Source organism: Tachysurus fulvidraco, chromosome 15, assembly GCF_022655615.1.
Source record: "Tachysurus fulvidraco isolate hzauxx_2018 chromosome 15, HZAU_PFXX_2.0, whole genome shotgun sequence".
Classification (NCBI taxonomy): Eukaryota; Metazoa; Chordata; class Actinopteri; order Siluriformes; family Bagridae; genus Tachysurus; species Tachysurus fulvidraco.
Genome location: NC_062532.1, coordinates 22189793 through 22202421, shown reverse-complemented (window position 1 = coordinate 22202421; position 12629 = coordinate 22189793). Strand labels below are relative to the sequence as shown.

Here is a 12629-nt window from a genome sequence, read left to right as displayed (position 1 = left end):
CTACATATCTTTTTTATTTTGTGAAGAGGTATTGCACACAGGTACAGTGATGATTCGTGTCTGCAGTGGAAACCGGAACCGAAGTGAGGAGGCATGTGACATAGCATAGGCATAGGACCGGATCATGGTGAGTTTGTAGTAAACAAGCAAAAACCAACGTGTCAGCAGAATTGATGCCGAAGCCGGTGATGCAATGGATGAAGTTGAAAGACTCCAAAAGTTCAGTTTGGTGTTCCTAACTATTAAAAAATTCACTGACTTCAGGAGGATGGAAAAAGAATTAAATTAAAAAAAAAAACAAAAACAAAAACAAAACACTGTTAGTGAAGTCTTCTAAGATATTTCCTTCTCAGACTCCATGGAGACTTGTTTCCACTCAAGACCATAAGACTGCAGGACATTGTTTTGTTCCAATGTAAGTGCTGAGGCAGTGGCTATTAACTTCCCTGCTTGCCAGATGTTGTGTTGTTACTGTGGTAACAACATCATCATCATCAGCAAAAAAGCAAACGAGGGCTCTGGTTAGGGTCTTCCTCAATATTCAGTGAAATCATGCAGTTTTTAAGTTTCTCACATGTGTATTTACATAACTGGCATGCTGATTTAAAACCAGCTAATGTTTTTTGCACAAATTCACAATGTTTTGTATACAAGGTGAAGTAATTTATACTGACGTACGTGACACTTTTCGGATCCTAACCCACTAAGAAATGTGTCCTAGTTTGCACGGGTTAGTGTTGAAAACACAAGATTAACTATCAGAGTTTGGTCTTACCTTGAACCCAGGTGTCCTTTGAAGTCTCTCAGTCATCTAAGAAAGGATCCTCTTCAAGCTCTTCTACCTAATCTATTGTTTGAATCTTTAAATGAAGGAGGCAGACTTAGACCTTTTTGTCATTTCAGAGTCTTATTGAGGCTTGTGAGAATAATCCCTTGAGACAAAAAAAACCTTTTTTTAATCTCAAAGTAATTCCATGAATGTTATGTGGAAATATCCCACACCTTAAAACAGTTTACATACAAACTTACTTACAGTTTACTAGTTATGCGGACAAGGTGATCCGACCATCCTGCCAAAAGAGTAAAGATATTGCTATAAACCACCCCGTGTCTGATTTATGTGGTTACACCATCTGTGTTTGGGTCGGAGTATAGCTACAGGACATATAAGGCATGTCACTGGTTGAGCCTTACACAATGATGGAGTCCCTGACCATAGCACAATATATTATATACACAATATAGTAGATATAATAGGTTTTCTTTTTAAAATTACACTTCTGTTACAGGTCCTAGTGATGTTAAAAAAAAGATAACACACCACATCTTTTGTTTTGGCCCCGGATGGGCGACCTCTGGCCTCTGGGCTCATAAACACCCAGACTGCACCACACTCTCTCATATTGGGCACAACACCGAGTGCATGGTGCCTATATATATTGGTTGATGGGTTCAATCTCATTGTGTAGGCCTCAATACACCACAGAGTTGCCTCAGGAGTGCTTACAGAGAATTACTAGGCATCCAAGGGCACTTTCCAAAGAACAGGGACCAAGCCTTACCACGCCCTTTGACTGTGTCATTAAGGTGCAGTTCGCCCCAAGTGTAGGCTATATTCCCATGCCCCCTGGAGCTAAAAGGCTTTATCTCTTGTGTCTGTATGTATGTTCATTGCGCTGAAAAGGGCAAAAGTGTGACCTATTGCCCCACTAAATGTGGCCGGGTCAAATTGACCCGGGAGGACAAGATTCATTTTACTTGCAAAGTTCATAATTTGGAACAATCCTGGTCAATTTCAGGCAAATATGTGGAAGGAAACCCAAGTTATGACACACTTTCTAGATGAGTCAAATAGACCCCAGGTCTGCACAAAGGTTATATAAATATGATATGTACTATGGCAATGACAAACCGTAGCAAACATTTTTTAAATATAAATTAAACAGACTATTTTGTAACAGAGTTTTGGCCTGCCTTGGATCTGAGCTACTCTGAGTGAACAAATGCAAATCAGCCAGGCCTCACAGGTGATGGGGGGCGTTTGCACAACAAAAGCAGGGCTGAAGAACTGAAAATCTCAACGGGGGAATCACACCTCGGGACCCGCACCAGAAAATAAAAAATCCAGTAAACCTAGTGTTAGAAGATGGACAAAGAGGAGATATATGGATGTGTTAAATGAGTACATGAAGGTAACTGGTTCGAGAGTAGAGGATGATGAGGATAGAGTTAGGTGGAAACTGATGATTCACTACCGTTGTGGATAAGATTGGACACCACTGCTCTAGGGGCTACTTCATCAGATATGAAAATATGGAAACCTGGGTGCCAGCTTTTGATGAACTGGCTGGGTTTTACAGCAATACCAATAACCCTAGTGGAAAACAATACGGATAGACCTACTGTGTCTCCATTCTCTACACTAACAGAATCCAAAAACTAATAATGAAATTCAAACAAAAGAAAGACTTATAAAGATGAACACAAGTTGAATTTATTAATAAAATCGATCAACAAAAAAACACATTAATAAAAAAAAATGCCTTCCAATTAAGTACAAATGTTAAGCCTTACTTTGAATTATCAAAATCAAAATGTACAGTAAATGTTATTGCAAAATAGTAAGCATTATATTATTAAATTATTAGAAAGAACCCATATTAGCTAATATTGACAATTGCGCAGAAAAAGAATCAATTACATTCAAAAAACAATTAAATATTTTTTTAAGAATTAAAGAAATAAAAAGATAACCCAACTGTTCGGTAGTGTTTACTCAAAATAAACACTAGTGCACTGTATGTTGAGTCGCGTGAGAATAATCCATTGACATGAAATATATATGACGATTGTTCTTTTTATTTCTAGTTCAACCATGTGGCTATATCTCGCACTGTAAAAAAGTAGTTTACCTCAGCATTCATGAAGGGGGAAAAAGACTTCATAAAATATCCGTCGATCACGCTAACATTAACATATTATCATAGCGATTAGCATCCGTGTACTGTAGCTAAAGTAAATAATATAATTAAAATAATAAAACAAGCTGTAAATTTAAAATAAAAAAAATTATAAAAAATGTGTCACACAGTCAGTTCCTTAACACAATTCTCAGGAAACAGTCAGTGAATACATAATACATAAACTCTTAAACTGTAAAAACGACATCTCTCTCAGACACATCACATCCTTCGATCTTTCCCGCTTCTCCTTTTCTCCCGCGTCTTCTTGTTCCCACCCCCATTAACTTCATTAACTAATATACCCACTTGGGATTGGCCCAACCTGTGCAGTCATTCATTCCAATATAAACTCGTTAACAAACGTACATCCGTGTATACCGAGTTCCAAACATTGCCTGTACAACACAGTCCGTGTATGAACATTAAAATGAAAACATTCAGTGTGTTACATACAGAAGCAACAACTTCAACCTGCCAGAAGAGCAGAGATATTGGTATAAACGACCCTGTGTCATTGTCTGAGGCCCTGCACAATGATGGAGCCCCTGACCATATAGTCCTAGTATAGTAGACATAAAAAGTCTAAACACTTCTGTTACAGTTAAAGGTGTTAGTGATGAAACAAGATATTCAAAGCAAGATAACTCGTCACATCTTTTCCTCCTTTTATGTGATATAGTAACTAACACAATTCAAGTGAGAAACAAATAGAAAAGTTTTATGAAAAAAAACTCAGTACCTTGTTATTAGGCACTTTGGTGTAATTTCTGGTGAATATGATTTGTTCGTTGCCAGACCATTGACTGAATCTTGACTTTGCCATTGGATTATGTCCCTGTTTTGTTTGCTACCTGCACTTGCACCTGTACCTGCACCACTTTATAGAAAACAAATGGGGTTTTGGATAATCATTTAGTTTTCCACATTACTCTGCACAGTTTGCATAAATTTCTGTATCCTCATAGTCATTGCCCAGGTTATTACTTTGTTTCTCATCATTAACATTAATATAGTCATCATCTGCATCACTTTGTTCAGCAGCCTCGAAATCAAGGTAGATGTTATCCGAAACCTCTGAATCATCCTTCTGGTAGAAAATGGTTTCTATGTTTTTATAAACATCTTCGTCATCTTTCTTATTCTCTGCTTGGTGACACTCGTATGTGTTTGTAGCACCTACAAATTGATTGTGACAAAATACACACAGGTTTATAGATCAATTTTTCTAAATAAAATTCAAGAACAATACAAGTAATAAATAAAAGCATTTATGTTGTGCTGTTATACAAAAATAATCAACAATACTGATTACATGCTTAAATGCTTTAAGTAAATGTTCACCATGTAACCAGTAGACATTTTATTTAAATCTTAGGAGGACTTATGAAGACTTCTCCCATATAGAAGTCTTTATTTAGGATATTGATATATTACTAGATGTTTTTTTTTTTTTTGGGAATAGATGTTTTTTTTAAATATACTGAAACATTTATGAGTTTTGATAACTCACTCTGTGAATCACTCTTTGTGTCACTCTGAAATTTTGATCTTTTCTGTGTCTTCACAAAGCAAATGATGACTGGAACTAAGATGAGAAGCAGCCCTGCTGTTACTCCCATACCAATGTATGGCATCACTGATGCTGAAAGAGAGTCAAGTTTTTCAAATACTAAACTGCAAAACACAAAAATAGACGTAATTTATTTTAATATACCTTTAACAGCAACAAAAAGGGGTTCTGTGGTCATGGAGGTAAAGGTACGTGAAGACACTTTAACTTCATAAATACAGCTGTAGTTTCCCTGATGACCAAAATCTGTTTCAGGAAAAAGGAAGACAGCTGAGTGGTTAACAGCTGACTGAGTTCTGGTGATGTTGGATTTACTGAAGCCCAAGTGGAAGGAACCTTCAGGAAACTGAGGTTCAGTGGAGCAGATGATGGAGAAGCCATAGCCCCTGATCATTTCTGGTCCTTCAGGCCCATAGTGGTACCATGCAACAGCAGCACTGAAGGAGATATTGGGCTGCTGCAAGTTCACTATAAAACAACAAGCAAGGATTATCAGAAATTAATATTTTAATATAAAAGAGCTACTGAAAATCAAGAAAATTACAAAAAATAGATTGCGATTTTAGCTGCAAATACTGTATGGTACTGGCAGTAAATGTCACTTACCCACAGTGATGTTAATGGAGTTGCTCCTGGATGATGTGGAGTCACTTTCCTTGTATGAGTAGTCACAGGAGTACTGACCCTGATGTGAGGCATCTACAGTCAGAGTAAATGTTGTTCTAGTCTCTGCAGTTTGTTTCTTTATCAATGTCCCAGTTTTATACAAACTGAATCCTACAGAGATGCATGATGGACTGGATGTGGTACATGTGAACTGCAGGACTTCTCCAGGTGAGACCACAGAGTTTGGGGAGATCCGAGTCAGTGTTGGACTCTGCATGTCTTAAAGAAATATGTTTCATAATGTTATAAATGTATTAATTTTAAACAGGGTACAAAATATATAAAAACATACATACAAACAAATAAACAATGATGACTTACTTGAGCAAACGACTCCAGCATGTTCATCATGTCCACAGTTCTTTACTCCAAATACACTGTGTGAACACTGATCTATGTAACTCTCAGTTCCTGTACACTGAACATTTCCCAGCCAGGTTGGTTCACTTCCCTGACCAAAGTGGGACTTTCGAGGAGCGCTGATGGCTTTACCACATCCAAGCTGCCTACACACCACCTCTGCATCCTTTAAGTCCCAGTTATCATGACACACTGTTCCCCACTGGGCTCTGTGCTGGATCTCCACTCGACCACAACATTTACTCGGACCATTCACCAGCCTGATCTCTCGGACTGAGTTAATATATGAAAAGACAGAAGGGTTTTATTAATTACTTATTTAAGATTTTACCAACTAGCTTGAGATAAATAATATTAGAAACAAACTGTACTGAAATATCCTAACTGAATTCAATATAGATTCTCAACTGAACAATCAAATATGTGTTAGGTATCTACAGTGAAAAAATGTAATTTGGCCAAAGTTTTACACAGTTTCTTCCACACAATGACTGCATTCAGGTCAAAAAATGTAAACCTGATAAGTGCAGGACACACAAGACACATAAAATAAAGCATTCTAATTTGAAAAATGATTTTGTACAAACATGTTGTCAGGACTCAGCCCGGACTTTGGCCACGTGTATCTGTTTATGTTCCTTGTCACGTGTCTGCCCCGCCTTCGTCTGCTCCTCCCTGTCTACCCACCTGTTTCCTATTGTGATTACCCTGTGTATTTACCTGAGCTGCGTTGCCTTGTGCAGCACGGAATCTACTGTTGTCTTGTCCTGTCGTCAGTCCGTGTCCTGTTTAGTGTTTTTGTTATTAAACCCCGTTTGTTTTGCTATCCTGCGTTTGGGTCCGTTTTTATCCTGAATTCATGACACATGTACATGCACAGTGAGACATGTCTACACTAGACTAGCCTTCACTCCCCATGAATATCACTGAGCCTTAAGCTATTATGACCCTGTCTCTGGTTTACTGATTGTCCTTCTTTGGACCATTTTTGGTAAAACAAGCAGTTTTTGGTCGAAACACTGCATAAAACCCCACAAGACCTGCTGTACTAGAGATGCTCTGCTCCAGTTGTCTAGCCATCACAATTGGCCACAAATATTAAAGTAACTTATTAAAGTAACTCAGACACTTATGCTTGCCTGTTTTTTCCTTTTTTCTAACATCACCTTATACAGCTGACTGTTCTAAAATATCTCACCAGTTGACTGGTGCCAATTTAACAGATAATAAATCTTATAATTATGTTATTTCACATATCAGTGGTTTTAATGTTTTGGCTGATCGGTGTATAACAGCCCACATCCCCACAGCACTGTTGAACTTCTACAAATTGGCGATTAATCTTCTATAACAGCTTTATAGTAATGTCTTTTCTAATGTGAAAAACTACATTTTAGTGATGGAGCTACTGTGTATCTGCTATAACAGATATAGTAACATGATAACAAGAATAAACTTTAACAGATGTTACACATCCATTATAAATAAATAAAATGTATGATGTGTTTTTCGTTTAACTAATCAAAAAAGTGAATAATTGACAAATTGTTATAGTATATACAGAATAAAATACTTTGTTATATAATCCTATAAGAGCGTGCACCCCAGCTTCAGTTTGTATAATATTTTAGCTCTCGTATCTGAATGCACTGAGGATAAAGTCATAATATAAGAGATTTCTGTACCTGAGCAAGTAACACCAGCATCTTCAGTATGTTTGCAGTCGTGTTTTCCAAATCCATTATGAGAGCACTGTGTGATGGTGCTTTCACTTCCAGAACACTTAACTTCATCCATCAATATTTCACCACTTCCCTGACCAAAGTTTGCACCGTTATTAGCAGTGACTGCTTTACCACATCCAATCTGTCTACACACCACCTCTGCATCATTCTGGTCCCAGTTGTCATCACACACTGTTCCCCACTGACCATTATACAGGATCTCCACTCTACCAGAACAGGGGTGACTGCCACCAATGAGTCGTATGGTACCTTACAAGACAAACAGCAAAATTCATCCCAGTATTACTTAATGATAACGACTCACATTACAATATTCCCAAATAATTTAACTGATTTGATAAAATATTTCTAGCCCTAATAATTACAAATCCTTTTAATTTCTCAAAAATGTTTTTTACATAATGAGAAATAAAATGTCTATAATTTGCATTGACCTGCAAAAAACACCAGTTAAATCCAATTTGATTCTCTCTTTTTTTAGATTACAACCTCATCCTTTGTTTGGAGGTTATGTTATTTAATTATTTAATTAATTCAATAAAATTGAAAAACAAGTAAAAATCTAAACAAAAACACAGAACAGTAAACTAAAGAAAAATAAATGAACAGAAACAAATCACAAAAAACATTGCTGCTTCTTATGAAACAAAGATTCAGAAAGGGGTTGCATGATTTCCTTTAGTGTGATTCAAACCTCACTATATTTTTTTATAATTACAAACCCGAATTCCAGGTTGTAAAAAACTAAAAAACTTTAGAAAATTAAAATACTTGCAAATCATATGAGCCAATATTTTATTCACAGTAGAACATAGATAAAATAATAAATGTTTAAACTGAGACATTTTTAACTTTTATTCACTAAATGAGCTCATTTCAAATGTGATGCCTGCTACAGGTCTCAGAGTAGCTGGGACTGGGTCATGTTGACATGGTGTAACATCTCCTCATCTTTTCAAAACAGTTTGAAGACGTCTGTGCATCAATGGTATGAGTTTCTAGAGTTTTGGTGTTGGAATTTGGTCCCATTCTTCCCTGATATAATTTTCCAGCTGCTGAATTCCAGCGTCTGTGATTTCCAAAAAGAATGTTAAATTTGGACTTGACCATGGAACACTTCTCCACTTTTAAACAGTCTATTTTAAATGATCCTTGGCCCACAGGACATGACGACACTTCTGGACCATGTTCACATGTGGCTTCCTTTGTGCATGATAGAGCTTTAGGTGTCATCTGCAGATGGAAGGCAGGTTTTGTTCACTGTCAGTGGCTTCTGGAAGTGTTCCTGGGTCCATTTAGTGATGTCATTGACACAATCATGTCAATGAGTGATTCAGTGTCATCTGAGGGCCCGAAGACCATGGAAATCCAATAAAGGTCTTCAGTCTTGTCCCTTATGTACAGAGATTTCACCATGAAATCTGAGATGATGAGATTTAAAAAGACTTTGCTATTTGACATTGAGGAACATTGTTTTTAAATTATTCCACAATCTTTTTACATGATCTTTTTCAGAGATTGAAGAGCGTCTGCCTATCTTTACTTCTGAGAGACTCTCTAAGACATCCCTTTTATATCTAATCATGTTACAGACCTGATATCTATTAACATAATTAGTTGCTAGATGTTTTTTCCAGCTGAATCTTTTTAAAATGTCTTGCTTTTTCAGCCATTTATTGGCCTGTGCCAGCTTTCTTGAGATCTGTAGCAGGCATTAAAATTAAAATGAGAACATTTTGTGGACAAAAGTGTAAAATCTCTCAGTTTAAACATGTTATCTATCTTCTATTATGAATGAATTTAAGAAGAAGAAGAAGATTATGAATACATTTTTTGCTCATGTGATTTAAAAGTCTTTTAGTTTTCATTTCATTCAAATTTAATAATGTCTCAACATTTTGGTTCTAATTAAAAATACATACATATTGGCAAACCGACAGTATTTTCTTAAATATTATCATTATCATTATCTCTATTTTAGCTTAAGTTTATTGTAGTGAGGATTGGAGCTGATTCTTTGCTTTTCTGTACCTGAGCAAGTAACACCAGCATCTTCACTATGGCCACAGTTGTGTACTCCAAATCCTATGTGAGTGCACTGTGTGATGGTGCTTTCACTTCCAGAACACTGAACATCATCCAGCCATATTTCACCACTTCCCTGACCAAAGTGGGCACTTTCATGAGCAGTGACAGCTTTACCACATCCAATCTGTCTACACACCACCTCTGCAGCATTCAGGTCCCAGTAGTCATCACACACTGTTCCCCACTGACCATTATACAGGATCTCCACTCTACCAGAGCAGGAGTCGCTGCCACCAGTGAGTCGTATGTTAGCACCATCTAAAACAAACATCAGAAAGCACGTTCATGTTAATTAATCATAATGAATCTTATTACTGTATAGAATATTATAGCATACTTATGTCATTTACATGTTTGGGTGAGAGGGTGGAGGTGGGGGTTTTACTTTGTTACTGTGTTTGTTTTGGAAGCTGATTTTTTCTGTATGTTTGCTACTGAATGCTTGAATTTCCTCTAGGATCAATAAAGTGTCTGTCTGTCTGTCTGTCTGTCTGTCTGTCTGTCTGTCTGTTTGTTTGTTTGTTTGTTTGACCTCATATGAATCCATTTCTCTAATTTCTAATCCTTTATTAATAAAGATTTCATGACGTTCACATAATGAATAATAATATAATTTGCATTATGTCATTAAATGTAACTCAGTATTAACACCTTTTAAATTCAATTCTTTACTATTTTACGAAACCCACCACCTCGTGTCTGTTCACAGGTTGATAAATTCATTTCTAAAGAATATTATTGCCACCCCAAAGAGAGGGAGAGAAGAAAGAAATGGTATGTAAATATACACAATATACACAGATTAACAAAATTAAATAAGAAAGTTAAATACATAAATAAGAATGAAAGACAAATAAATATAAAAGCAAATTAAAAATGTGACAATAATTAGCACCTTATCAATGTTCTCCTGACAGCCTGACTAGTGGACATCACCACAGTAATGACTAGTGTATGAATTAGTGAACATGACTAGTCTCTCCAACACAGCATAATGAACTATAGGAGGCAGATGAACACTATCCTCACAGACCATCAGTCAACACAATACTCACAGGCCATCAGTCAACACAACACTCACAGTCAACACAATACTCACAGACCATCAGTCAACACAACACTCACAGTCAACACAACACTCACAGACCATCAGTCAACATAACGCTCACAGACAACAAAATACTCACAGACCATCAGACAATACAACACTCACAGACCATCAGTCCACACAATGCTCACAGACAACACAATACTCACAGACCATCAGTCAACACAACACTCACAGACCATCAGTCAACACAACACTCACAGACCATCAGTCAACACAACGCTCACAGACAACAAAATACTCACAGACCATCAGTCAATACAACAATCACAGACTATCAGTCAACACAACACTCACAGACCTTCAGTCAATACAACACTCATAGTCAACACAATACTCACAGACTATCAGTCAACACAATACTCACAGTCAACACAACACTCACAGACCATCAGTCAACACAAAACTCACAGACAACACAACACTCAAAAAACAACACATTACTCAAAAATCATTACAAACACATGACTCACAGATGACGCATCAATTATATAAAACTTTATTTATCCCTTGTAGGAAATTATTTGTTAATTAATATGACTTTCTCAACAATATGCTAACAAGCTGAAAGTTCAGAACAAAATTAAAGAACTAAGTGTAACTGGGCAAAGCTGAGTTTATGAAGGTGAATATCAAAGACATGCTTGATCTTGAGGAAAGGATTCATTTATGTTGTTTAATTACCAGAAGGAGAGCACTTTGATTCGGGTGATATGAGACTGCCCTGACTGTGGCTTGCCACTTCCTGCCAAACTGGAAGCTGTTCTGTGGCTATTCTCATAAATGAGCATGAGATGAATTTCATGTACTTATAAGCTTAAGTTGGCTTTTCTAGCTGTTGCAAGGTCATGCATGCTAATGCTAACTCTAGCTCTAGGAGTTGAAGATTTGTGTATACTTAATTAAGGAGTAAGAAAATAGAAATGTTGCTAAACACACCTACTTTTGTCTAATACACATTTTATATCTATAGTTTATAGTACTTCAAAGGCTCAAAAAGTGCTGATGTGGCACTGGGCAAATAAAAATTAGACTTACCAGCCAGCAGAGAAGCTCTAAGAACACCAACTGTAGAGAGAAATAAAGAGGATGAAGCTCATGAAGCCAGTGATGGAGCTGTCTCCAGAGTTATTAGAACACGGTATGAAAATGGGTAAATATTATTATACACTGTCCATTTTAATAGGTACACCGGTAAACCTATTTATTTATGCTGTTATTTAATCATATGGAAGCTGCAAAATGTATAATATCAACCAGCTACTGGTCAAGAGCTTGTGAACAGAGGTTTTTTTTCTAAATCTTTAATCATTTTTAATCAGTGTGAGTCTGAGTCCCAGGATAGCCTCAGATTCCTGTCCTTGGCTGACATGACGTGAAACCTTGTAGCTCATTCACTGCAAAGTTTAATATTTTGTGTTTCCTGAGATGTTTTTTGCTCACTATGGCTGTAATGTGTGCATATTTCTAGCTTCCAGTTAGCTCAGACCAGTATGGTCATTCTCCTCTGATTTCTCTCATCAACAGGATGTTTTAGGTGGCAGATCTTCCACCTTCACAAAATTCTGAGATCAGCAGTTTCTGAAATCCTCAGATCAGCCCATCTGGCACCGACAAACACACCATGCTTAAAGTCTCTCAGATCACAATTTTAACTTTTCTGATATTTTATGTGAACAATAATCTGAAGCTTTTCACCTGTAACTGATTGATTTTATCTACTGTGCTGCTGCCACCTGATTGGCTGATTGGATAACTGTATAATCGTGTTCCTGATTCCTGATAAAGTAGATGGTAAGTGTATAAAAAGAGTACATACTCTATAATTGTATTTATACCACAGAGCTACTGTATACTGGATTCTGATTGGTCAGATGGTGCTGATTAATTTTATATTACCAACTCTGACAGTAGAGAGGCAGCAATTAATAGCTTTATATTAACAATCTTTTTTTTTTTTTTACTATATTACTCTTTTTATAGTAACAGACCGATGGAAATGTCTTACGCTTATATGAAAGAATAAACCTTTGCCTTTCTTTGTGGATCACTTCTGTTTCCTGCATTTTACCAAAGTCAGCAATTCAGAAAATGAGAAGTAAAACATCTCTAGCACATTGCAAATATGT

At 36.6% G+C, this 12629-nt stretch overlaps 1 protein-coding gene and 1 long non-coding RNA gene across 2 annotated transcripts in view; one reads left to right on the top strand and one right to left on the bottom strand.

Annotated features, from left to right (window-relative positions):
• Nucleotides 1-12629, bottom strand: part of LOC113663923 (deleted in malignant brain tumors 1 protein-like) — a 162710-nt gene that overhangs the window by 55266 nt on the left and 94815 nt on the right. Inside the window, exons 11-12 of the mRNA XM_047800919.1 lie at nucleotides 5521-5832; nucleotides 5140-5418 (exon numbers count right to left, since the gene is read on the bottom strand). Of these exons, the coding sequence (XP_047656875.1) occupies nucleotides 5140-5418; nucleotides 5521-5832 (591 nt within the window). The remainder of the gene's footprint in view (nucleotides 1-5139; nucleotides 5419-5520; nucleotides 5833-12629) is intronic.
• LOC125138719 lies at nucleotides 9658-12527 on the top strand. Its single transcript, XR_007137942.1, has 3 exons — nucleotides 9658-10166; nucleotides 11474-11641; nucleotides 12028-12527. It is a non-coding gene; the product is annotated as an uncharacterized LOC125138719 (long non-coding RNA).